Below are 26,104 nucleotides of genomic sequence, written 5' to 3' on the forward strand. Positions count from 1 at the left end.
CTCTGGGGCGCGAATTCTGACGCACCCTGTATATTATTACATTCTGTACGAGTACGTTCTTTCAGCTCTTCTAAATTTTGCATTAGAACATTAACATATATTTTTATTTTTAAATACCCCTAAAGAAAAAAATCAATGTTGTGGACAGAAATGAGGTTCTTGCTACAAAAACTTTGAAGAAAAAGGATGTTTATACAGAAAAAAGTTATTTAGCAAAAGATACAAGTGGGTATTATGATGATCGGCAATAAATTTTGTGTAATTTATTGAAATGAGTTCAAAGTTGATGCATTTTATAAATTCTTCTTCAGCTTTAGTTTCAAAATTGTTACTTTTTCAACTCGTTCCTCAAAAACGATGCACAAGACACTAATTTAATTGCGTTCTGTCATTCATGTTTATTTTGTGTTCTTGTCAATTTCTTGCTAGAAATTGAGAATGTTTAGCAAACCTGCATTACAAATTGCGTTTACATTTTAACGGGCCTTTTTTCCAACTTCCTGCTTGCGAACTATTCGTTTCCAAATTTCTAAAAACTGTTAGTTGTACCGAATTTGTTCCTTTTTTGGTGTTTCGTCTCTAAATTTTCTTAGACGATTTTTTGTGATGACGTTTAATGACACTGTTTTCAAATTAATTCAAAAAACGGGAACTGCCAACTTCCTTTATTAAAATAACCATGAATGAATTTACTAGTGGTTCTAACGTTAAGACTGCTTGGCATTTCCATTAAAAGAAAAAAACTTTATTAACTTTTTAAAGCTGCGCTTTAAGTTTCATAACTGACACTTGACAAACTTGACACAAAATTTTAGTTTTGAATATTTTAATCTAGTACCCTTTAAAAGATTGAAATGTTAAATGTTAAAATATAAAAATATTTTACCAAAAGAATGCTTTTTCGTTTGAAACATTACATGGTATTTTTTAAATAAATTTCACAATTCAAAATATACAGGGCGATTCAGATAAGATAATGAGCCTGATGATCTGCCGATGCAACCCAAAAAACAGATTTCATTTACGTTATGATCTAATTTTAATTACGATTTGCATTTGCAATCCAAGTTATCTTATGTTGCTCTGATAGTGCTTTGACATGCAATTTATGATTTTAAAAAAAACTGTTTGCCTACCTTTAATGTTTCATTATTTCATACATTTTGTATTGGGTTTACACCGAAAAGACTTCTCTAATTTCTCTATCATTCCGCGAGAACTGAATGGCACTAATAATCGTTCTCTGTACTAATGTCAGAGCTATGTGTCAGAGTGACACCAAGATGATAACTTGGATTCAACTTGCAAATCCTAATTGAAATTGGAAAGGCGTAAATGAAATTTGTTTTTTGGGTTGCATCGCCAGATCGTCAGGCTCATTATCTTATCTGAATCGCCCTGTATAAATTTTAGCACAAAACACCAAAAATCTTTTAGAAAATATAGATTTTTTCAAGTGATTGGATCCGTTTAAAGTCGATGAGACTAAACGACTTGGAAAACCAAAAATGCTGGGACAATCTTCGGCGTTGATGGAACATTCAAAAAATTAGAAGTTGATTAATTGTGTAGTGAGTTGTAAGGGTGTCAGAAATAATAAACGATAATATTCTTCAAGTATTTTTAATTCTGATACCCCCAAAAATTAAATTTAATATGTGATAAATGTACCGAAAAATTCTACAGTTTTGAAAACTCATTTGGTTTACTTATAGATTTAGTAAGGAGATAATTTTGGCTTCTGTCACTTTTTGCTAAAGACAAAAAGTGTAAAGAAGTGACTGTGAGACAAAATATATATTTCCTATCAGTTAACACAAACCAACTAAATCTTGAGAATAGAAGAATTTATCAGTAGTTTTTTACATTTTACTGTGCGTTAGTCCTATTCAGGGAGTTTTTCATTGCATGAATCCTCTTGGCAAGTGTAACAGGTTCCTGTATTGTTATCTTCAAGATCCTGACAAATTACACCGCCAATAGTTTCATCTGCACAGCCCATTGAAGTAATAAAAAAAGATTTGTTTTTACCTTTATTTAAAAAAATAATTATTAGAAAAACTTGAAATTTAGATATTTACTGAGTACCTTGAGGAATATTAAGAGCTACACAGTAAACCTCATCGTCTGAACAAGTTTCTTCAGATGGAGATTCGCATTCTTTGTCTCCCTTGCAAGTATAGCATTTAAGAGAATATGCACCTAATTAAAAAAAAAAAAAACAGCGAAAAACGCAATAATGCATAAAACTTGTTTTTACAATATTCTACTTACCATTTAAAGAAACCATTGCAAGAAATAATATTGGCAGAACTAACATCTTGATTACTTTTCTAACACTTTTTTACGAGCTGAGACAAAACCTTTCTGCCTTTTATACAAATTTCATATCAACCGAAAAGACGTCATTGTTTGTTTTTAACAAAAATATTTAAAAGTATTTTGTTATCAACTTATTTGTAAGTGCTTCCAACAAAAAAAAAATTGTTCTTATAATTAAAAAGTAACCAACACGTGATGATTTGTTATTTTGCTGACGATAGTTGAAAACGTTTTAGTAATTACAAAAAAAATATCAAAGTTATAAATTACTTCACCACCATTCACTATTCTGACTGTAAAGTTAAGTTTACAAAAACTTATTAAACTATTAGCTAAATTTTATCTGTTTTATGTAGAGTTGAGAAACAAACAAAAATTGCATCTTGAAATTTCACTATTAAAAGAAAACTATTATTTTGTCTTTACAAATTTTTTTCTGAATATGAATGCGAATATACAGACTGCGCCAGAACTCGCGCCCCAGAGAAAAATTTCAAGTAAGATAAGGTACCAGGAACATGGAAAAAAATGTATCTGTCAAAAAAAAAATTACATTTATTTTTTGACATTTGAATTTTTTTTATGTCTGTTTAATGATAGTAATGATCTTGTATATGAAAATGAACAAAAATTTTACCAATAAAAGCCACAAATAACAACAATTTAGGATACAGCTTCCTTGTTTTCTCTTCTAATAGTCTGTAGCAAAAAAACTTGGAAAATTATTTTTCCAACAGAAATAAATAAGAGTCAAAGCGCAAAATTTTAAATCTCATAACTTCGAAATTTTTATAGGTAGAATTTTTTAAACATTTTTTTCATGTTCCTTATATGGCATTTTTTTTCTGGGGCGCGAGTTATTGCGCACCTGTATTTGGAGTGTCCCACGAGTAATAATGAGCCTGATAAAATTTTTGAAGCAACCAACATTACATTTCATAGATAACGTGGATACTAAAATATTCCGTTTTAATTAGTTAAACATAGTAATCGTATTTTTACTTTTGACAATTTTTTATCAGTCAAAATGACATAACTCCAGTTTTAGGAAGTCCATCTATTTGGATATTCCGCTGAATAGAAACGTGTAGTCTGCAAAGAGTATTTCAAACATTTTTTATAAATGAGAATCTTGTTGGTCTATTCGTCAACATTTTAGTAATTCTCACCCGTCGTTTGCGTTGATTGACAGAAAATAAAGTCTGGGCCATGTCTGGGCAATAGGCCAAAATCGTGAACTTGTCAAAATCGTAAATTCCGGTAGATGACGCGCGCGTTACGCCCCAAAGGAAACTGTAATTTGTGAAATTTGAAAATTTGCAGGAAATTAAATGTCACAATTGTTGACACATTTAATAAAATATTGATCTGTCACACAACTAATACATTTTTTCAGCTTAAGAAGCGCAGTATCAATATCTTTCAGACGTTACATTATAATTTTTAAAATGCCAAGTATCCGAACTTGCCGTGTTCCAAACTGTGGGCAAGCGGAGAAAGAGGGTGTTACTTTACATCAATTTCCAAAAAGTACGAATCAAAAAAACGAATGGCTTAAGAGAATATTTGGTACCATCGGCAATATACCCCCAAATTCCGTGATTTGTGGAAAACACTTTGAAATAACGAGCTATTATAAAAACAAAAAATTGTTACCAAATGCACTTCCATCCTTGCTCTTGAATTATAAAAGAATTACTCATTTTCAGGTAATTTCTACCACTTCCATTAATTCAAAACGTAAGCCGTTAGAAACGCCTGCACCGTGTCTCCAATTTCCAGAGTCATTTGACAAAAATTATACGATTTCAAATCTATTTCGATTTGATTTTGATCAACAAAGCGATTTAAAAGTAAGTGATACTCATGATTTTGATTTAAAAAAATGTTTCAGATGCAATAAGTTCAGCAGAAAAATTTGGCTTACTAGATAAAATTCAAAATTTAGAAAAAAAGTTACAGGAAGCAAATGTAAGATTTCAAAAGTTGAATAAGCTGTATGAAAATAAACTTGAAAAACTAAAGAGAATGCAGGAAAAAATTGACAATTACAGTAAAGGTCAACATTGTGTAGTGAAAATTGAGTCAGATGCAAAGGACTTAGAACCAAGGGCTGTGATTTTACTTGATCAAATTTATAATTATTCCCTAAAAAAGCCAAGATGGTCTGAAGTTACAATACGTCATTGTATTGCCTGGAAGTACATTTCTTCAAAAGGTTACGAATTTGCGAGAAGAAATCAGTTTTTAAAAGCTCCATCCAGAAGAACTTTAGACAGATATATGAGAAATTCCCAAGGGGATCCAGGCTTGACTAATTTAATTAAAAACAGAATAACTGCTGAAGGCAATATTTTAAAAGACGTTGAGAAAATATGTTCCCTTATTGTAGATGACATGGCCATTAAAGGAAAAATGGAGTATAGTCGAACCCTTCGACCTTATATTAGATAGACCAGGCATACTCTGATTTGTTGTGAAGCCAACATGTGCAGGTGGGGCAAGGGGAAATGACTAATGGTACGCGAATTTGAGAGAACTCCTTCTCTGATTGGTTCGTAACGTATTCTAATCTTCCAATATTATACTGAATATTTTTTTTATATTGTAACTCGGGCGATATGTTTGTAGATTCTTAAGCGATCACACCAAAAGAGTCAAGTAGTTTGAAAATCTCGAAATACCACCAGTTTTAACAAGAAACATTATTTATAAAACTTATAATATTTTTCATTTTCTGCCCCTTGCCTACGAGCCGCCACTGAACAAGGAGTAAGGAAGAGTAAGCATCCTCTTGCCCCTCACTCCTCTTGTCCATACATGGTGGCTTCAAACAAACTGCCTACAAACTCGCTGGATGGCGTGTCTATCTAATATACAGGATTATTCATAAATATGAAGCAATATTTGAACCTCAAAAATGACCTATAAAATGATGTTAATTTAAATAATAACTCGTGTCCTATCTCTACTGATAAGAATTTTACAGCCCTCGGAATGTGGGTATGGAAATTTGATTTTTTTGTAATAACTTTGGAACTATTTGACCAAATATTATAAAATTTGGAACATTTTCCTGTGACAACATACCCTTTAAACTGGTAATCACTAAAACCGGATACATCCACTCATTTTCCGGTTCCAGATGTTGCAGGTCACATTTTCTGTGTGTTTCCATTTTTTTGCTCTCTTAACACCAATTTTTTATTGCCCAAATCGATAGAGTAATTAATTTCGATTTAAAAACGCATAACCTTTAATACCCCTAAAATGGACCGTTTTAAAGATATTTTAATTTAAACTGAGGACTGCACAACGCTGAAACCAAAAAGTAGGGATTTTGAATGGATGATATCCACGGTAACAAATGATCATGGTCTCACTAATCGCTGTCAGGCATCTGTCAACTTTGACATTGGACGATTATTAGACAATTAATTGAAAATATTTAATAAAAGAGTTTACCTCAGATTCCAAACATAACTTAGAATAAATCCAAATGGATCTCGTAGCATTTAATTCATAAAAAATTCACAAAAATTTATTGTCAAAGTTAACAGATGTCTGGCAGGGATTTATGTGACCATGGTCATTGGTTGCCGTGGATACCATTTATTCAAAATCCCTATTTTTTGATTTCAGCGTTGTGCAGTCCTCAGTTTAAATTAAAATATCTTTAAAACGGTCTATGTTAGGAGTATTAAAGGTTATGCGTTTTTTAATCGAAATTGATTACTCTATCGATTTGGGCAAGAAAAAATTGGTGTTAAGAGAGCAAAAAAATGGAAAAACACAGAAAATGTGACATGCAACTGCTAGAACCGGAAAATCAGTGGATGTATCCGGTTTTCGTGATTACCAGTTCAAAGGGTGTGTTGTCACAGGAAAATGTTCCAAATTTTATAATATTTGGTCAAATAGTTCCAAAGTTATTACAAAAAAATCAAATTTCCATACCCACATTCCGAGGGCTGTAAAATTCTTATCAGTGGAGATAGGACACGAGTTATTATTTAAATTAACATCATTTTATAGGTCATTTTTGAGGTTCAAATATTGCTTCATATTTATGAATAACCCGGTATTAGATAGACTCGTCATCCAGCGAGTTTGTAGGCAGTTTGTTTGAAGCCAACATGTTTGTACAAGAGGAGTGAGGGGCAAGAGGATGCTTACTCTTCCTTACTTCTTGTTCAGTGGCGGCTCGTAGCCAAGGGGCAGAAAATGAAAAATATTATAAGTTTCATAAATAATGTTTCTTGAAAAAACTAGTGGTATTTCGAGATTTTCAAACTACTTGACTCTTTTGGTGTGATTACTTAACAATTTACAATCATATCGTCCGAGTTACAATATAAAAAAAATATTCAATGTAATATGGGAATACATTACGACGCCACTGGTGGTTCACATATCATGAATGAACCAATCAGAGAAGGAGTCTCTAAGGGTCAAATTCGCGTACCATAAGTGATTTCCCCTTGCCCCACCTGCACATGTTGGCTTCACAACAAATCAGAGTATGCCTATGGCCTAGTCTATCTAATATATGGTCGAAGGTCTGGCCGTATCTCATTGTCCATTTATCTCCTACGTCCCTGACCAAATCTGACGTAAAACTATATCAATTTGTCAATGGGACAAAATTTATAACCTTAAAATAATTTTTGAAATAAACTTGACATTAGTTGCTACGAAAAATTTTAATGAAAAAGGATAGAACGTATATACCTTATCCACATAATACAAAATTGGCTCGGTTTGACGTTCAGTGTCCCAACTCTTCAACTCTAGAAATTCCATAACACGTTAGTTACACATAATACATTAGTTACTGCCAGATATGATGATTTATTGTAATAATTTATTAGAACTGATAACATTAATTTCAATATTTTCACATTTATGAAAACTGAAAGACACATCTTTCCCATCCCAGATAATAATTCAGCACACATTTTCATTGATTCTTTAGTACCAGAAACACTTGCCATAGATACCCTTCCGACCTGAATTTTTTGCGCAATGGAAATCTTCTTTTCTAGATTTTCTTCTAAATACCCCTTTGCAAACTTAATGGACTCCCATCCAACCAACTCTTGCAGTTTTAACACGTCTCTACCGGCGTTTACAAACATGGTCACTGCACTTCTCCTAATGCAGTGGCCGGTGTTACATAGCTAGATTTTCGAGTTTGAAATACAGGGTGCACCAGAACTCGCGCCCCAGAGAAAATTTTCAAGTAAGGTAAGATACCAGGAACATGAAAGAAATGTTTAAAAAATTCTATATGTCAAAAAATTTTGACATTTGACATTTTTTTATATATATTTAATGATACTGATGATCTTGTATATGTTTTTTTACAATTATTTAGCAAAGGGACAAAATTTTTGCCAATAAAAGCCACAAATAACATTAAACAGAGTTACAATTTAGGATACAGCTTCCTTGTTTCCTCTTTTAATAGCCTATAGCAAAAAAACTTGGAAAATTATTTTTCCAACAAAAATAAATAGAGTTAAAGTGCAAACTTTAAACCCTCATAACTTCGAAATTTTTACAGATAAAATTTTTTAACATTTTTTCCATGTTCCTGGTATCTTACCTTATATGGCATTTTTCCCTGGGGTGCGAGTTCTGGCGCATGTAGCAATATGTAGCAATTTTTCCAGGAATTTTAGAAAAAAAATGACCACATGATTGAATAGTATACACTTTCCATTTCTGTTTCTCCAGCAACTCCAACCTGTTCCTTGTCTCGCCACTCACAAAAAACACGATATTCTTGTTCGTATTGAATTTTTGACTTGTCTGGCAACAAATTCATTTTCACACTTTCTGCTAACTTCAAAATATGTGCGGGAATACCAAAATCTTCTATTACTTTAAAATCAGTGTTTTGTTTAAAAATTGATACGATAAAGCTTTGAATATAACTCGACTCCCATTACCGATCCAACTCTTGCAGTTCTAACACGTCTCCACCGGCGTTTACAAGCATGGTTGCTGCACTTCTCCTAATGCAGTGGTCGGTGTACATAGCTGGATTTTCGAGTTTGAGATATGTAGCAATTTTTTCAGGAATTTTAGAAAAAAAAATGAATACCACATGGTTGAATTTCTGTATGATACAAAGAATCTTCTAGGCGTAACATGAGCCGGCCGTAACGCTGCATATTTTTTAATTAAAATTACGGGATTGACATCACCCTCAGACACAATTACAAAAAATCTTTTTTTATGAGTTTTTGAATCATTAACAGTAATAACTACCTTATTCTCTAAAATTTCAACATCATCGGTAGACATCTTCAGTAATTCATTGGTTCTGCAAGCTCCAGCAAGCCCAATCAAGAATGCTACTTTTATCATCAAAAAAGGTTCTTCTGGAGCTGTGCGCAAAAATTCATCAACTTGTTCCTTTGTCAGTACTGAAGATTTTTTATGTCGGTGTCCAACATTCTTCTTTTTGATAAATTTGATCAAAGGACCATATTTGCAAATTCGATTCTTTCTTTTAGTTCCAAACAAGTTTGCAGCATGGAATATTTCGGCCATAATGATGAAGGAGAATACTTATTTGAAAGTTTTGCGAAATACTTTAGCAAAACGGATTCTCCAGCACCTCCAACCTGTTCCTTGTCTCGCCACTCACATAAAACAAGATATTCTTTTTCGTATTGAATTTTTGACTTATCTGGCAAATACGTGCGGGAATACCAAAATCTTCCATTACTTTTACCAGGAACGACCAAACGTGGCAAAACATTTGAATTTTTTTTTAATTCAATGTAAACAAAATTAGTGTTTTGTTTTAAAATTGCTTGCTTCGATGATACGATAAAGCTTTGAATATAACTCGAATATTTGCGATTTAAACTATCTCGGACGTTGCTAAAATGACTCGGCTATCGCCTCGTCACTTAGCAACGTCCTCGATTATTATAAATTGCATAATATTCTCGTTATATTAATTAGTATAGATATTACATAACGAGCACGGAAAGTGATAAATAACGCACAAGCGGGAAAGTTGCACACGAGGCGTTAGCCGAATGCAGGCAATCCCGCGAGTGCGTTAAACACTTTCCTACAAGTTTTGTACACTATTTTTCCTACGACCATTAATTTTTTTTTCTTACGAACATATTTTCTTTTTCATAACGATTTATTTTTTACAATGGATACAAAAATACGTTGAATCACGATTTATTTTTTATAATGGATACAAAAAAAAATACGTTGAATGAAAAAATACAAAACATTCGTGTGTAAATTGTGCGTTAGATTTCTAACACACAGTGCGAAAACAAATCGCACAGGTTTTCGACCTCGTACGATATTGCCAATTTTTGCGCATATGTAATTGATAGTTTCGTATATGGTCGTAGGAAATAGCTATTAACGTATACGACAAATGGCCGTTGCTAAGAAATCAAAAATAAAACGTTTACATAAACGTCTTTGAATTGACGGAATACCTCTTTCGCCGTTGAAAGACGTAAAGTCTGTTTTTTTTTAAATGGAAATGCCAAACGGTCTTAACGTTGGCACCACTACTAAATTCATTCATGGTAATTTTAATAAAGGAGGTTGGCAGTTCCAGTTTTTTGAATTAATTTGAAAACAGTGTCATTAAACGTCATCACAAAAAATCGTCTAAGAAAATTTAGAGACGAAACACCAAAAAAGGAACAAATTCGGTACCACTAACAGTTTTTAGAAATTTGGAAACGAATAGTTCGCAAGCAGGAAGTTGGAAAAAAGGCCCGTTAAAATGTAAACCCAATTTGTAATGCAGGTTTGCTAAACATTCTCAATTTCTAGCAAGAAATTGACAAGAATACAAAATAAACATGAATGAGAAAGAACCACAGACAGAACGCAATTAAATTTGTGTCTTGTGCATCGTTTTTGAGGAACGAGTTGAAAAAGTAACAATTTTGAAACTAAAGCTGAAGAATAATTTATAAAATGCATCAACTTTGAACTCATTTCAATAAATTACACAAAATTTATTGCCGATCATCATAATACCCACTTGTATCTTTTGCTAAATAACTTTTTTCTGTATACACAATACACATCCTTTTTCTTCAAAGTTTTTGTAGCAAGAACCTCATTTTTGTCCACAACATTGTACTTACTTGCGGTGTGTTTCTATCAAAATTAGTAGCACTAAATTGTGTCTTTAGACCTTAGGTAATGATGTCTGACCTTAGGTATTCAATTATAGCGCTTTCAAACTTTCAAAGAGCAAACAGGCACACAAGATTCATAAAAGTAAAAATTTTGACAACATCTCAAATTGAAAACATAACCATAATTTTTTAACAAAATTTCTAGGGACAAAAACAAAGAGCAAACAAAATTTGTGGTTATGGAGACAAGCTGCTACCAATTTTTTCACCAAAATTTTGACTTGGTGATTTCCATTTAAAAAAAACAGACTTTACACACGACAATTAAATGAGGTTGTCGTTAAAGTTAACGTTAAACTTAACGATTTGTAAAAACTCTAATGAAAGTATCATCATGCTTACAAATACTTTTTGTTAAAAAATGGTTATTTATTATACAAGACGATAAAGAAATTGTTTATGTACGAGTGAAAAGGTTAAGTTTAAGTGACGAAGTCACGAGTAGAGTTTTTTTTACGTGTAGATAAACAATCTTTATCGTCGTGTATAATATTTAGCTTTATTTTGTACTCACCTATCAAAATTTCTTAAATATAAACAGTATATAAAAATTACTTTATTTCACTATACGATAAAAAACTACTTTATCTACTGAAATTAATTGATAAAATATGAACTGTAGATATAAATTACTTTATTTCACTAGACGATAAAAGACTACTTTATCTACTGAAAGTAGTTGATAAAAACACCCTTCAACATTGAGTACAAAATAATAGTTATTTACAAGACGATAAAATTGAATTTTAACTTTGAGGGCAATTTAGCGTTGAGGCGTATAAAAAAGTTATTTTTTTTTAAAAGTGTTACGTTGGCGAAAATTCTAAATGTCTTTAAAACTCAATTCAATTTTTTGATTTAAAGTTGGATCAAAAATATTGCTAAAAACAGCCAAGTAAATTTCAATATACTTGTCTTTGTCGCACACTTGGTTTAGCTTTATCGTCCTCTTTAGTCTTAAGAAGTTTTTTCCCTTTTTTGGATGCACTTTGTCATATTTAAATAATTGGATAAAAAAGTCCTACTTTTAGTGCTACTAACAGAAGCTTTAAAGTTTTCTTCAAAAAAAAAATAGAAAAAAGAACAAAAACTCGTCTAATTCATAATAATTTTGATTGAAAACACAGAATGTCTTTCAACCTAATGGACGTGAACAAAGAATACGAGAAAGACAACCGCCTCAATCGCCAACTTAATTAAAAAAATCTAGTTCAATTAATTTCTTCCCTGAGAAAACCCCAGAAGGTTATGCTGTGGTTGTGATGAGACTGGTTGATACGAAACCTGAGCATTACAATTGTGTGAATCAAATAAATTTTATAGATATGTCATTGATGCTGTATTTGCACCAGGAAGGGACTTGCAATTTGGTGCCTTTTACTGATAAAATCATAGCCATGGTCAAACCATTTATGAAAAAGGAACTAATCGATTTGGTAACAGCCTGAAATTGACAAAATTTGTTCATCAATTCAGTTTTCGGCTTCATTTTCACAATTCTATGGAATCGTTGTTTAAATATCTCCCGAAAGATATCTTACCAAAGAAATATGGTGGTGATGCTCCTTCACTTGAAACATTGCACGGTATTTTTTAAATCAACTTGACAATTCAAAAATTGCATATTTTAGAAGAAAACACCAAAAATCTTTAAAGAAATAAGGATTTTTTCAGATGGTTGCATTCGTTTAAAACAGATGAGACTAAACGACCTGGAAAACCAAAAAATTCTGGGACAATCTTCGGCGTTGATGTAACATTCAAAAAATTAGATGTTGGTTAATTGTTGATTAATTGTGTAGTAGGCTTGTAGGATACAGATGTTTTCGGGTTAAATATCTGACTGGTTTAATTGATAATCCTCTTTGTAGAGTATACAGCTGTTTCAGATATGACGAGCTAATGATGCCTTCAGAAGAACACATGTTGTGGTCTAAAAAGAGATTTCTTGCATTTTTAATCACATGGCAATAATCAAAACTAAGAAATAGTGGCATGTTTGGCAACAGGGGATGGTTGATGCAATTTTTGGCAGCTCCATCAGATAGTTTTTTGAAGAGTACTACATTTGAAGAGAAATTGTCAGTGACAAGCCTCAACACGATAAATCCACATTCAGTCTACATTTGCATCACTTGCATAGTCAAGGTATAGAAGCTATCAGTTGTTAATGTTGAATGAAAGAAATATCCAGCAGGAATACAATATCGTGTTGTTAACCCATATAGGTATAACAAAACAAAGCATTTTGTTCGCAATTTTGGGCTTCTCTTGGATGGTTTTAGAGTGGCAATCATCAAGACCAAAGATATGGTCTTCAGGTCGGCTATATTGCATTTTTTCTTTTATTGCCATGCCATCCACGACTAAAGAACATATTCGCTCTATTGGTACTTTAAGAGCAGTTATTTCAGACTCTAAGCGCTGTTTGCACTTTCGAACCTTTATATTCACCAAGATATCTGGATATGGTAGTCTTGGAGGGAAGTTTGGTCAAATTGCTTCGACAGTACTCGTATCCTTTTGCAGAGCAAAAACGCCAAAGGGTACACATACGGATTGTCATTTCTGACCACCGAGGTGACTTTTTTGCATAATTGTTAATAACATCCATTAAAAATAGAGCTTTTTGATCTGAGTTTTCAGCATCCCGTGATATTTTCTGTATTAATTTTGAGTTATGGCTTTGATTTTGAAGTTGCAATTCGAGATCGGTAACTTTTGACCGACACTTGGAATACTTGTTAGTCATACGTTTTAGTTTTTGATTTAAGACTTTGCAGTGGTAACGTAGGTTTTCAAGTTCATTAGAAGGAATGGAGGCTTGGACTAATTTGGAATTGGTTTCATTTTGGTCAGGAACAGTTGGAGGATTATGGGGATATTCTATTGGATCAGGAATATTCTACAAATTAAAGTCATTTATAATTTTACCTTAATATGTGTATTTATTTTTTATTGGATAATTTCTGTTTATACTTACAAATACTGAAGGTATAATTCCTTTAAATAGCCGCCAAGATTTTTTTGTAAAATAAAACGAATTTTCTTCAAAGTGATCTTTACAAATTACTGACTGATCTTTTAATTTTGAAACATCTATAAAAAACAAGTCGAAAAAGCGATACAATTTTGTTAGGGTCTGCGTAAATTTACCACATAATCTTTTAATAATTTCCAGCCATTTAGTACGCTGTTTAAAATCGCTAGGGAACTCAAAAAGATTCGTATCACCCTTGCCACAAACGAAACACTTCTTTCCCATTATGGAATCTTCGCCAGTAAGACCAAATAACAAAACCAAAATTAACAACACAAAAATAGACAACAATCAAAATTAACAACACAACAACAACACAAAAATAGACAACACTTATAAAATATAACTATTAAATTGTAATTTCACAACTTCGAATTTGAATTTTGTCAAGTTCAAAATTTGACAACTTGGGGACGCCACTGCACGAACATACATCGGCTACTAGATCGGAACAGTTTTATAAACGGAGTGGAGAGGCCGTATCGGAACCAAGTGGAGATAGATACAGTTGGCCGTGCCCAGACTTTATTTACTGTCAATCAATGCAGACGAAGGCCCAGACTTTTATTACTGTCAATCAACGCAGACGACGTCAAATAGATGAAAATAATGTGACAGCAAGTAAAAACAATTTGACAGCAGATGATGAAAAAACTGAAAAATTAGCAAATATTATTGGGAAAAGTATTAGTGATGGTTTAATGATGTTAAAACAAACACCTAATGAGTCAAAATTGAGATCTTCAATTTGTAAAGATCTGCCTTATTTTAATGGGGATCTTAGGATCTTAGGATCTTTAGAAATTGGATGATTTTTATTAATACTTATGAAACTTCAACACAAGAATATCAATTTTCTAATCTCGAAAATGTGATGCGACTTCAAAATGCATTAAAGGGTCCAGCACGTGACAAAATAGGTACATTTTCTACTAATGAATCCTGAAAATGTTCCTCGAATAATTGAGTTACTTCGTGAACGATATGGAAAGACGCAATACATTATTGAAAGTTTAATTTACCGAGTGAAGAGCTTACCACCACCATCTGTTGAAAAATTGACTTCAGTTATACAATTTGCAGATGAAGTTGAAAATCTGGCAGTAATGATGGAAAATTTTAGATCCGATATACAGGGTGATTCTTAAATAAACCGACAAAATTTTATCCTTGGTAGTATCAAATGAGAACATGCTGGAAAAAATATTAAAAAAATTCTTTGTTTAACCGTTCTCCAAATAAAATTTATGAAAGTTATTTTCGAGGTAAAGCGTACGCCACTGATGTGTTCGTAAATAGTATTAGCACAGGTAGTGGAAACCATGGTATTAATTTGATAAAAATGTAGTTGATCATTGCAACGATTCATAAACGCCGTAATTGGCACGGATCGAGGGTGTTTTGCCCCTAAAAGATATAAACGTAAAAAGGTTACAGTTTGTCTCCATTTATCCTTGGGAAGTTGTGATAAAATTTTGTCGGTCTATTTAAGAATCACCCTGTACACATTCAAAATCCTATCTTGATAAACGAATTGGTACAAAAACTACCTTCTTCATGACGTCTTCAATGGGCTACAACGGTGAGCGATCAAGAAAAAACGACATTATCTGGATTAGCAAAATGGTTAAGTAGTTTGGCTCGTTCATTGGGATGGATCACTAGACCAAGTGAATTTTTTAGAAGAAAAACGTATGGCGTACATACAAGTAATGAAGATAGGTACAGAAACAAACTATCATACAAATGATTATTCAAGAAAGAAAGAATGTGGATTTTGCAGAAAAATGGGCCACGAAACCAAAGATTGCAAAGGTATTTTAAAAATCGACCCACAAAAGCGAATTCAATGGGCTAAAAAGAATGGAGTCTGCTTCAGATGTGTCAAAACTGGGCACATTATTAAGAATTGCACAAGTAAAACGACCTGTCAGATTGACAAATGCAATTCAACTCATCATAAAATGTTTCATATCGAAAAGAAGACTGAGAATTCAAATTACGATGATAAACAAATATTGAAGGAAGAAAAAACAAATAGTGTACACATCATAAATGAGTGTGAGAGAAAAACTGTTTTACTACGAATACTACCTGTCAAGATTTATGGACCAAAGGGATGTTTGAAAACGTATGCTTTTCTAGACGACGGTGCAACAGTTACCATGATGAATGCAGATATTGCTGAAAAAATTGGTGTTACTGGAAGAAAAGATCCTTTAAGATGGCGAGGTGCAAACAATGTTTCCAGCAAAGAAGAAAATTCAAGACGTGTTTCCATAAAAATATCTGGTGTAAATGAACAAGACAAACAATTTTATATGAAAAACGTAAGAACTGTAAAGCATTTATCTATTCAGCCACAATCAGTAAACATTGAAAAACTAAAAAAGGACTGGCAGCATCTACAAAATATTTCAGTCTCAACAATGGAAAACGTAACTCCAACAATCTTAATTGGTTCAGATAATTGGTCATTAAGTATATCCCGATCAGTAGCAAGAGGACATGCTTATGGACCAGTTGCAACAAAAACAGCTCTTGGTTGGGTTATTTATGGAATAATTCCGGGAACAGAAATTTCAACTATTCATCATATACAAGAAACTGAAGAATATACGCTAGAAGAAATAAATCAAATGATGAAGGACAGTTGGAAAACTGAAACATTTGGTGTCGTCATCAAGAAAGAAAATCTGAGATCAAGAGAGGATCAAAAAGCTCAAAAAATTTTGGAAGAAACAACGAAAAGAATCTCAAATAACAAGTATGAAACTGGACTGTTATGGAAAGACGTATGCAAGAATACGTAGATAAGGGTTATGCAAGAGAATTAAAACCCGAGGAAGACAAAGAATCAGACCTGAAATCGTGGTATCTTCCTTATTTTGGAGTAAAAAATCCAAATAAACCCGGAAAATTGAGGATTGTTTTTGATGCAGCAGCACAATCAAATGGACAATCATTAAATAGTTTTCTTCTTTCTGGTCCTGATCTATACAACAATTTAATTGGTGTTTTATACAAGTTTCGTCAATATAAAGTAGCCTTTGCGGCTGATATAAAAGAAATGTTTCCGCAAGTTAGAATTAAAGCGACAGACGCGGTAGCGCAGAAGTTTTTATGGAGAGGAATGGATCGAGTTAAACCACCAAAAACTTATCAAATGGATTCGATGATATTTGGTGCAGTTTGTTCTCCAACATCAGCTCAATATGTAAAGAATATTAACGCTGAACAATTTGCTAAAGAATTTCCAGTTGCCTCAAGTGCAATAATACACCAACATTATATGGATGACTATTTAGATTCGTGTTGCACACGGTGGGAAGGAATAAAGAAGATTAAACAAGTGATAAAAATTCATAAAGCTGGAGGATTTACTATCTGCAATTTGGTAGCAAACGACTCTGAGATTTTACAAGTTTCTGCAGAACTGAAAGCAAAATCTATGCCAGAAAAGAATTTGGAGTGGAATGAAGACTCTGTAGAACGTGTTCTAGGAGTTTATTGGAAGCCAAAGGAAGATATATTTTCATTTAATGTAAAATTTCAAAAGTGAAACCTGAAATATTAGAAGGGATAAAAATCCCGAGTAAGAGCAAGTACTTAGATTGGTTTCTTCAGTGTTCGATCCTTTGGGCTTTTTAGCACATTTTATTATCCATATGAAGGTGTTAATTCAAGACATTTGGAGGAGTGGCATTGGATGGGATGATGAAATATCTGATGAACATTTCGTAAGATGGAAATTATGGTTAAATGAACTAAAGAAAACTCAGTAAGAATTAACAGATGCTATTTTTCATTACGGGGAGAAATAGAAGCTGTAAATTTACATATATTTTGTGATGCCAGTGAGAAGGCTTTCGCGGCTGTAGCATACTTTGTTGCTGAAAACAAAACTGCTTTCGTCATGGGAAGATCAAGGGTGGCTCCACTAAAACAGCAAACAATTCCACGTTTGGAACTTCAAGCAGCCGTCATGGGTTGTAGATTGGCAAAATTGATTAAAAAGGAACATTCTTACAAAATTTCAAGAACATACTTTTGGAGCGATTCTAAAACAGTATTGGCTTGGATTCGTGCTGAACGAAAAAGGTTTCAATCGTTTATGGCTCATCGTGTAGGCGAAATTATTGAAAACTCGGAAGTAGCAGATTGGCGCTGGGTTCCGTCTGCACAGAATGTAGCCGATGAAGCAACAAAATGGACAAAGACACCCGATTTACATTTTGATTGTCGATGGTTTCAAGGTCCAGAATTTTTGAAACACATTGAAGATAATTGGCCAATTGAAAATGAAAAAGAACAACCAACAATTGAAGATTTAGAAACTATTTGTACAATACAATTAATTGAGGGTTCAAACAACATTTTACCAGACGTTGGATGATTCTCAAAACATGAGAGATTTATAAGAATAACAGCTTGGGTTCTAAGAATAATTAGAAAATTTTTATTGAAGAAAGAACACAAATCGACGCATTACTTTCTGCAGAGTGAAGTAAATGTTGAAAATTATTTAATCGCAGAGGAAATTATGATAGCAAAGTTGTTTATTTGGAGAGAGGTACAGTTAAAATGTTTTGGGCCGGAAATGACAGCTTTATCAAATCTGACAGAAGTTTCAAAAAATAGTAGCTTACTTCAACTAACGCCGTTCTTGGACAATTATGGTGTTATGAGAATGTCTGGTAGAGGAATTGATCAAAATAAAAAAGTAATTTTACCTAAAGACAACGGATATACAAGATTATTGGTAGAGCAATATCACAGAGAAGCTGGTAATAAATCGTCTTAGAGAAGATTTTTGGATCCCAAAAATTCGTGTGCTATTACGAGGAGTAGTTAATAGATGTCAATTCTGCAAAAATAAGAAAATTATAGCTAAACCTCCTTTAATGGGAGATTTACCAAAGGAACGAATTGAACCGAAAGTGGCTGCATTTACACATACAGGTGTTGATTACTTTGGTCCGATGGACGTCACAATTGGAAGAAGACATGAAAAGCGGTTTACCTGTTTAAATGTAAGAGCGGTACATGTTGTATTGGCGCATACACTAACCACGGATTCAACAATTATGGCAATTCGAAGATTTATGGCGCGAAGAGGGGTGCCTATGTGGTCGTACAATGGAACAAACTTTACTGGAGCACAACGTGAAATGAAAGAAGCAATATCGGTGTTGGATGCAAAGAAGATAAACGAACGATTTGCCCACAAAGGAATGACCTGGAAATTTATTCCACCAGCATCTCCTCATATGGGGGGAGTTTGGGAAAGAATGGTGCGTTCAATTAAAACTGCATTAGCCGCGACTTTGAAGGAAAAGGCTCTAAGGCCAGAAGTTTGTTTTACTTGTAGAGGCTGAAAATTTAGTAAACTCAAGACCAATTACAATTGTGTCCACCAATTATGAAGACGATGAAGCTTTAACACCAAATAATTTTTTGATAGGAAAAGCTGCTTTATGACAGATTCCTTTAGAAAAGTCAGAGTTCTGTCCAAGAAACCAGTGGAAATTATCTCAGGTTTTAGCAGATCAATTTTGGAATCGTTGGATAAAAGAATATCTTCCCACTTTGTCTCCTCGTAAAAAATGGTGCGTACGGACAAAACCTATCAGCGTTGGAGATGTGGCTGTTATAGTTGACGACAAATTGCCGCGAAATACTTGGCTAAAAGGAATTGTAGAGGAAGTTTTTCCCGGAAAGGATGGGCAAGTTCAGTCGGTCAGGATTTGGACAGGAAATGGTTCGTACCATCGCCCTGCAACCAAGATTGGTGTATTTGACTTGAAAGGAGTGTAAACACTGGGGGGAGAAATGTTACAGACAGATTTAATACGTACAATAGTGGGCGATGTTGTAACTAAGAAAAATTAGTATTCAATAAAATATACAAAAAATAACAGGCAGACATTTTCTACAAATTAAATTAAAAGAAAACACTTTGGTTTTCAAATAAACATTTTGGTCCTTCGAGCCGGATCTACTAGTTCTGTGGTAGATTATTCGTAGAAAATGTCTGAAGAAGAACAAAGACTTGAAAAAAGAAAACAGAAAAAACCCACATATCTTAACGACTACGTTATTACGGGAAATAAGAAAACGGAACAGAAAATATCAAAATCTACATCGATCGTGTTAAAAGAAAACACTTTGGTTTTCAAATAAACAATCGGTATCATTGAATAGACATAAAAAAAAATGTCAAATGTCAAAATTTTTTGATAGATAAAATTTTTTAAACATTTTTTTCATGTTCGTGGTATCGAGTATATTCTATGCTGGTATCTTACCTTACTTAAAATTTTCTCTGGGGCGCGAGTCTGGCGCAGCTTGTATTCATAGAGTTTTTGTGCTTTCCTACGTCTCTTGAACCCCCAAGAGTGATTTTTGTCGAAATTTTGGTCGATTTTCGGTATCCGAAGCGGTTTAAATTAAAATATCTTTGAAACGGTCCATTTTAGGGATATTAAAGGTTATGCGTTTTTTAATCGAAATTGATTACTCTATCGATTTGGGCAATAAAAAATCGGTGTTAAGAGAGCAAAAAAATTGAAAAACACAGCAATTGTGACCTGCAACTGCTGGAACCGAAAATTGAGTGGATGTATTCGGTTTTCGTGATTACCAGTTTAAAGGGTATGTTGTCACAGGGAAATGTTCCAAATTTTATAATATTTAGTCAAATAGTTCCAAAGTTATTACAAAAAAAACAAATTTCCATATCCACATTCCGAGGGCTGTAAAATTCTTATCAGTAGAGATAGGACACGAGTTATTATTTAAATTAAGATCATTTTATAGGTCATTTTTGAGGTTCAGATATTGCTTCATATTTATGAATAACCCTGTATATTATTACATTCTGTACGAATACGTTTTTTCAGCTCTTCTAAATTTTGCATTGGAACATTAGTATAAATTATTATTTTTAAATACCCCTAAAGAAAAAAATCTTTAGGTGTCAAGTCTGGCGATCGTGGGAGCTATGCGAAGGGACTATATCTCCCGATTCACTTTGGTGTACATGGTATCGTAAATGGTATTAACTTTTTAAAGCTGCGCTTTAAGTTTCAAAACTGACACTTTCAAACTTGACACAAAATTTTAGTTTTGAATATTTTAACATCTAGTACCTTTTATAAGCTTGAAATGTTGGTCGCCTACCTATGAAATTGACCCGGTTTTTTTAACTTCTGCAGGGCTATGTACAGTTGGAGACAAAATACTTTGGTAGTCAATGTCACTTGAGTGACATTAAATTGTAAAGCATGCTTTAGGACTGTTAACCTTATTTTTAGCTACTGTCAATCATAGTTCACAAGTTGTATTTTTGATAGGAAAATATAATAGCTGTCATTAATTTGAAATTGTTATTCATTTTGACGTTAAAGCTTGAATTACATTAAAGTGTCAGAAAAGTGACGACCAAAGTATTTTGTCTCCAACTGTATACTAATAAAAAAATGTCTGTATTTAATTTAGCAGTTAGTGATATTGTGTGGCACTGTTGGTTGCAGCAAAAAAAAATTTCAGAATGATAAAAAATTAAATTTGCTTTCCAACCGTATTAAACAAAAAGAACTAGCGTCCACAATTCTAAAGTTATTAGCAATAAACCGCTTCGAATACCAAAAGTCGACCAAAATTTCGACAAAAATCACTCTTGGGGGTTCAAGAGACGTAGGAAAGTATAAAAACTCTATGAATACAAGCTGCGCCAGACTCGCGCCCCAGAGAAAATTTTAAGTAAGGTAAGATACCAGGAACATGAAAAAAATGTTAATTTTTTTTTATCTGTCAACAATTTTTGACATTTGACATTTTTTTATGTCTATTCAATGGTACCGATGATCTTGTATATGTTTTTTTACAATTATTTAGTAAAGGTACAAAAATTTTGTCAATAAAAGCCACAAATAACGTTGAGCAGAGTTACAATTTAGGATACAGCTTCCTTGTTTCCTCTTTTAATAGCCTATAGCAAAAAAAAATTGGAAAAGTATTTTTCCAACAGAAATAAATAGAGTCAAAGTGCAAACTTTAAACTCTCATTACTTCAAAATTTTTATAGATAAAATTTTTTAAACATTTTTTGCATGTTCCTGGTATCTTACCTTATATGGCATTTTTCTCTGAGGCGCGAGTTCTGGCGTATCCTGTATATTGAATTAAAACATTGAGAATGTCGAGTGGCGTGGTGGCTCAGCGGCATAAGATCCCGCTTTCCAGAGGGTAGTTCCGGGCCTCAAACTCCGCAAAAGTCAGCAATTTTTCACTAATTCAAATTCAAATGCAATTTAAATAAATGTCAAAAGATGGTGGGTGCATAAGAGCGCAAACTTTAAAATATGTGCACATGTTCTAATAAGTATGATAAGAAAGAGAGAGAGCATAAGAGCAAATAAGAATGCAAAACATAATAACAAAGAGACAGAGCATAAGAACAAATAAGTTAACAAAGCATACATAAGGGAAATCGCACAAAACAAAAAAATAAGCACTAAAAGATGTCGAGCGTAAAAGAGCGCAAACTTTGAAACTGTATCTAAAAGTGTATAAATAGTGTAAAATAGTTAATAAGTGTAAAGGTCTTATAAAGAAAAGGTAAGTTTTGAAATAAAAATAAAAGAATATAGGTAGTTATTTATTGTAAGAGTGTGTTAGGTAGCGTTTTATCCACGCAAGAATGTTTAACTGCGAGAACGTTAGTTCGAGCGGTTAATTTCCTTAAGTGGATAACACACGACTGCAATATAACGTTTTATCCACAATCACTGGCTCAAATTATTCCAAACTTAATTAAAAATTAAACTGACATTTAAACGTCACGCCAAATGTGCTTTCAGTTAAACGTAGTACGCTGTTACGCGGTGCGCTGGTTACTAACAGTGGAATAAAGTTACTTTATTCCACTAATGGATAAAATGGAACTTGATACGCATCTAAAGTGTGGAATAAAGTCTCTTTATTCTTCGACACTGTCAAAATTTACGGTTTTTCTCCCGTGTAAGGAAGTTTTGACAACTGTTTGGCATTTTTCAATACGAAACGTCAGATTATTTTTAACAGATTTAAAGCAAGTTTAAGCCTTGTTGAGTTTAATTCGAAGAATAAAATGTTGTATTCAACTCGTTTGAATGTAAATCGGACGCTTTATTCCACCTCGTGGATGATAAACCACTCGTTACACTCGTGGTTTAATAACCCACTCGGTGAAATATTCCGTCCGAATTACACTCAAACTCGTCGAATAAATAACTATTATAGAGTGATTGTGGATAAAAAAAATATTATTTATTAGAATCGGTGTTAAAATTGGTTCATCGTGTCTCATGAATTTTATTTTTCTGAGCTGGCAACACTAGACGATCTTCTAAACACATTCTTTTTCAGTAATGAAACTGAAATGTCAATTTAGATTGCAGCTTTTAGTTAAATGCCTTATTTTTCGATTTTTGCAACTCTAATTTTTAAGAAACAATGCAAAAACTCTTCTTTTTAATTGGGTAAATAAGTAGAAAGTTAATTTAAAACCTAGAAAGTACAAAAATGTTGATCTTTATTCAAGCGATGCTAAAATTACTACATGTTTTATAGAAATAGATAAATATATAATTTTATGGTATGTAATTATCATCGTTCATCGCAAATGTTTTATTTACAAGAATAATGTTGATTGCTTTCATGGTCATTTTAATTTGTTTGAACCTTGGTATGACGTGCATCTATCTATCTCCAAAAGATTGTGAGGTTAGTGGGCTTGGTATTTTTTATTTGTGTATTATTAAAAAAGTCACTTTATTATTGTAATAGTAAAAAATATAAAAGTGATTATGTAGTATAAGAATTTTCGGTTTATGGTATTTTTACCACAATTCTGACAACTACGACGTAACGCATTTTTTAACCAAAAAAATAAATATATTATTATTTTATTTATTTTCTACAAGCAACCAGTAATACAACAGAAAGCGAAAGTTTGACTTTTGCTTTCATATTTTTGCAAAACCAACACTAGAATTACAAAGTGGTCACAAAAAGAGAAAAATAAAAATTAGGTACTGCGTTCTGTTTTCAAGCGTGGTTTTATTTTGGGACATCTGTAGATGAAAAAGTCGTAATTTATAGGGACAATGACCGTGGTTTAAAAATGTTGAATAAAAAAATAATTTAAATAATTTAAGTTCTCTGATTATTTATTATTATTGTTTTTTAAATTTAAACAAACAGTACAAAAAAAAAATAATTTTTGAATTAACTAAAAAGTTTTTTGCATTTATTGTTCTACAACTAATTTAAAGAAGACATTCTAGTTTTAGCACTACCATTAGGAACTTTAATAATAAAAATTTGAAATAAATTATTGTTATATTTTTTTGTTTTTTCTCTTTTTTACTACAGAAATGTATTTAAATCTATACGTATGAAATCAAAAAATTACGAAAAAATAGTCCAATGACGGATAATATTTTTTTAATGGAATTTGATTTTTAATTAGAAAATATCCATGAGGTATTTTGTTTCTTATTCTACAGTGTTAAAAAAAGATTGTAAAATATTTAAGGAGGTAATAGTACCTATGGACCAAAATAAACAAAAAAGTCTTAATAAATATGGGTTCGCAAAGTAACAGCTTCGGAGATATCGAATGTGAGATATTTTAGAATTTTCATTTGAAGCTTCTCTTTTTTGTTTAAACAGATTGCAAATAAATGTTTCAAAAAACGAATAACTTTTGATATCTCCGAAATTGTTACTTTGCAGACCCAAGTTTATTACGACTTTTTGTTTGTTTTGGTCCATACTTTTATCTTTTTTTAACACCCTGTATAAATCATACATAATTATCAATTTTATTATTGCACGTTGGATATTTAGAAAAAAGAATCACACATTTTTGAAACAGAAAACATTTTAAATTAAATACAAAAAGCAAAAGTAATCTTAATTTCAGTTCAAAACCACAGAATGTCTTTCAAACTGATCGACGTAGACAAAGAATACGAAAAAGACGATTGTCTTAAACGCGAAGACGTAAAAATCCTCTCCGAATGGCTAGAAAATCAGCCCCATTTGCCCAAAGCCACCGAACTCCAACTCATCCTCTTCCTCCAGAGTTGCTACTACAAAATCGAGGTTGCAAAAAACGCCATTGAAAAGTTTTTTACAATTCGAACTCGATGTCCCGACATTTTCGCAGTTCTACCAATCGAAATATTGAAACGAGAACTATCCGTCTGGTGAGTTTGATATACAGCATGTTTGCGAAAAATTGCATTAATTTAACAAAATTTTTTGTACGAATAGTTCGATGGTTTTTCTTCCTGAGAAAACTCCCGATGGTTGTATTGTTGTTATAACAAAAATGATAGATACAAGACCTGAACACTACAATTGTGTGACCCAAATAACTTGTATGGATATGGTACTGATGTTGTATATGCACCAGAATGGGACTTGTAACGGAATTGTGTCAATTTCGGATTTACAAGGTCTCAGTTTTGGTCATATGAGAAGATTTAATTTAGGCGCAGTTAGAAAACATTTGGTTTACATTCAAGTAAGTAGGTATAAGTTTTTAGTAAATTTTTGCAAAATGTAAAATTCAGGAAGCCATCCCTGTACGAATCAAAGGGTTACACCATGTCAATTTGGTCCCATTTACCGACAAAATGATGGCAATAATGAAACCCTTCATGAAAAAGGAACTAACCGATTTGGTAACAATTTAAAAGTTGGCAACAATGACGATTTTGAAACTTGATTTTAGCTCTATTTCCACAATTCTCTGGATGCGTTATATAAACACGTACCGAAGCAAATTTTACCAAAGGAATATGGCGGTGATGCCCTTTCGCTTGAAATATTGCAGGGTAAGGTTTAAACTGAGAAGTACATCGGTAGAAAGAGACAAACTACGCACACAAATGGGAAAATATCATTCTCTCTTTTTCTACCCATGTAATTTTATTTTCTGAAAATGGATAATTTTTAACGTTTGTTTCAGAACAAAACGTGAAAAATGTTTTGGAAAATATGGACTTTTTCAATTGGTTGGATACACTTAAAGTCGATGAGACGAAACGGCCTGAAAAAACAAAAAATTCCGATTGTCAACTAATATGAATTTTAAGGCTACAAGAAAAAATAAACGATAACATACTTCATACTTGTTTATTTAGAGACTCTTTAAAAAAAACTGAGAATAAACATAATCTAATGGCGATTAACAGTGATGATGAGACACCTTGTAGACCTAATCTAATATACCTACAATTCACACATTCATGTAAAAAGTAGACAATTTGTTATTGTTTGTATGCAAAAAATTATGAATTTATAAAACTTATTTCTGACACAATCATGAAAACATGAATATTCGTTTAACGATTAAATTAAATTAATTAAAATTCGAAACTATTAGAAGCTCTAGTATGAATATTTTAATTAAATCAAGCAAAATTTTTAATAACAAAAAATAAATTTTGACACTGTAATAGCTATTTATGTATCAAGTACG

The 26,104-nt window shown here is 32.5% G+C and overlaps 2 protein-coding genes across 2 annotated transcripts; one reads left to right on the top strand and one right to left on the bottom strand.

Annotated features, from left to right (window-relative positions):
• Positions 1-1,607: 1,607 nt before the first annotated feature.
• On the bottom strand, positions 1,608-2,356 carry LOC123008906. The gene is made up of 3 exons (XM_044404965.1): positions 2,275-2,356; positions 2,089-2,202; positions 1,608-2,031 (listed from the first exon to the last, which is right to left on the bottom strand). The coding sequence occupies exons 1-3, from the start codon at positions 2,318-2,320 to the stop codon at positions 1,886-1,888; spliced, it is 306 nt and encodes a 101-aa protein (XP_044260900.1). The 5' UTR covers positions 2,321-2,356; the 3' UTR covers positions 1,608-1,885.
• Positions 2,357-23,188: 20,832 nt separating this feature from the next.
• LOC123008383 (alpha-tocopherol transfer protein-like) lies at positions 23,189-25,749 on the top strand. Its single transcript, XM_044404154.1, has 6 exons — positions 23,189-23,334; positions 24,539-24,824; positions 24,892-25,144; positions 25,194-25,304; positions 25,355-25,457; positions 25,592-25,749. Exons 2-6 carry the CDS (start codon positions 24,553-24,555, stop codon positions 25,708-25,710), a joined length of 858 nt encoding a protein of 285 aa, XP_044260089.1. The 5' UTR covers positions 23,189-23,334; positions 24,539-24,552; the 3' UTR covers positions 25,711-25,749.
• Positions 25,750-26,104: the final 355 nt, after the last annotated feature.

The sequence above is a fragment of the Tribolium madens genome, unplaced genomic scaffold, assembly GCF_015345945.1.
Source record: "Tribolium madens isolate multiple individuals breed KSU strain unplaced genomic scaffold, Tmad_KSU_1.1 Scaffold_71;HRSCAF=194;Tcas5.2_LG6, whole genome shotgun sequence".
In the NCBI taxonomy this organism is placed as follows: Eukaryota; Metazoa; Arthropoda; class Insecta; order Coleoptera; family Tenebrionidae; genus Tribolium; species Tribolium madens.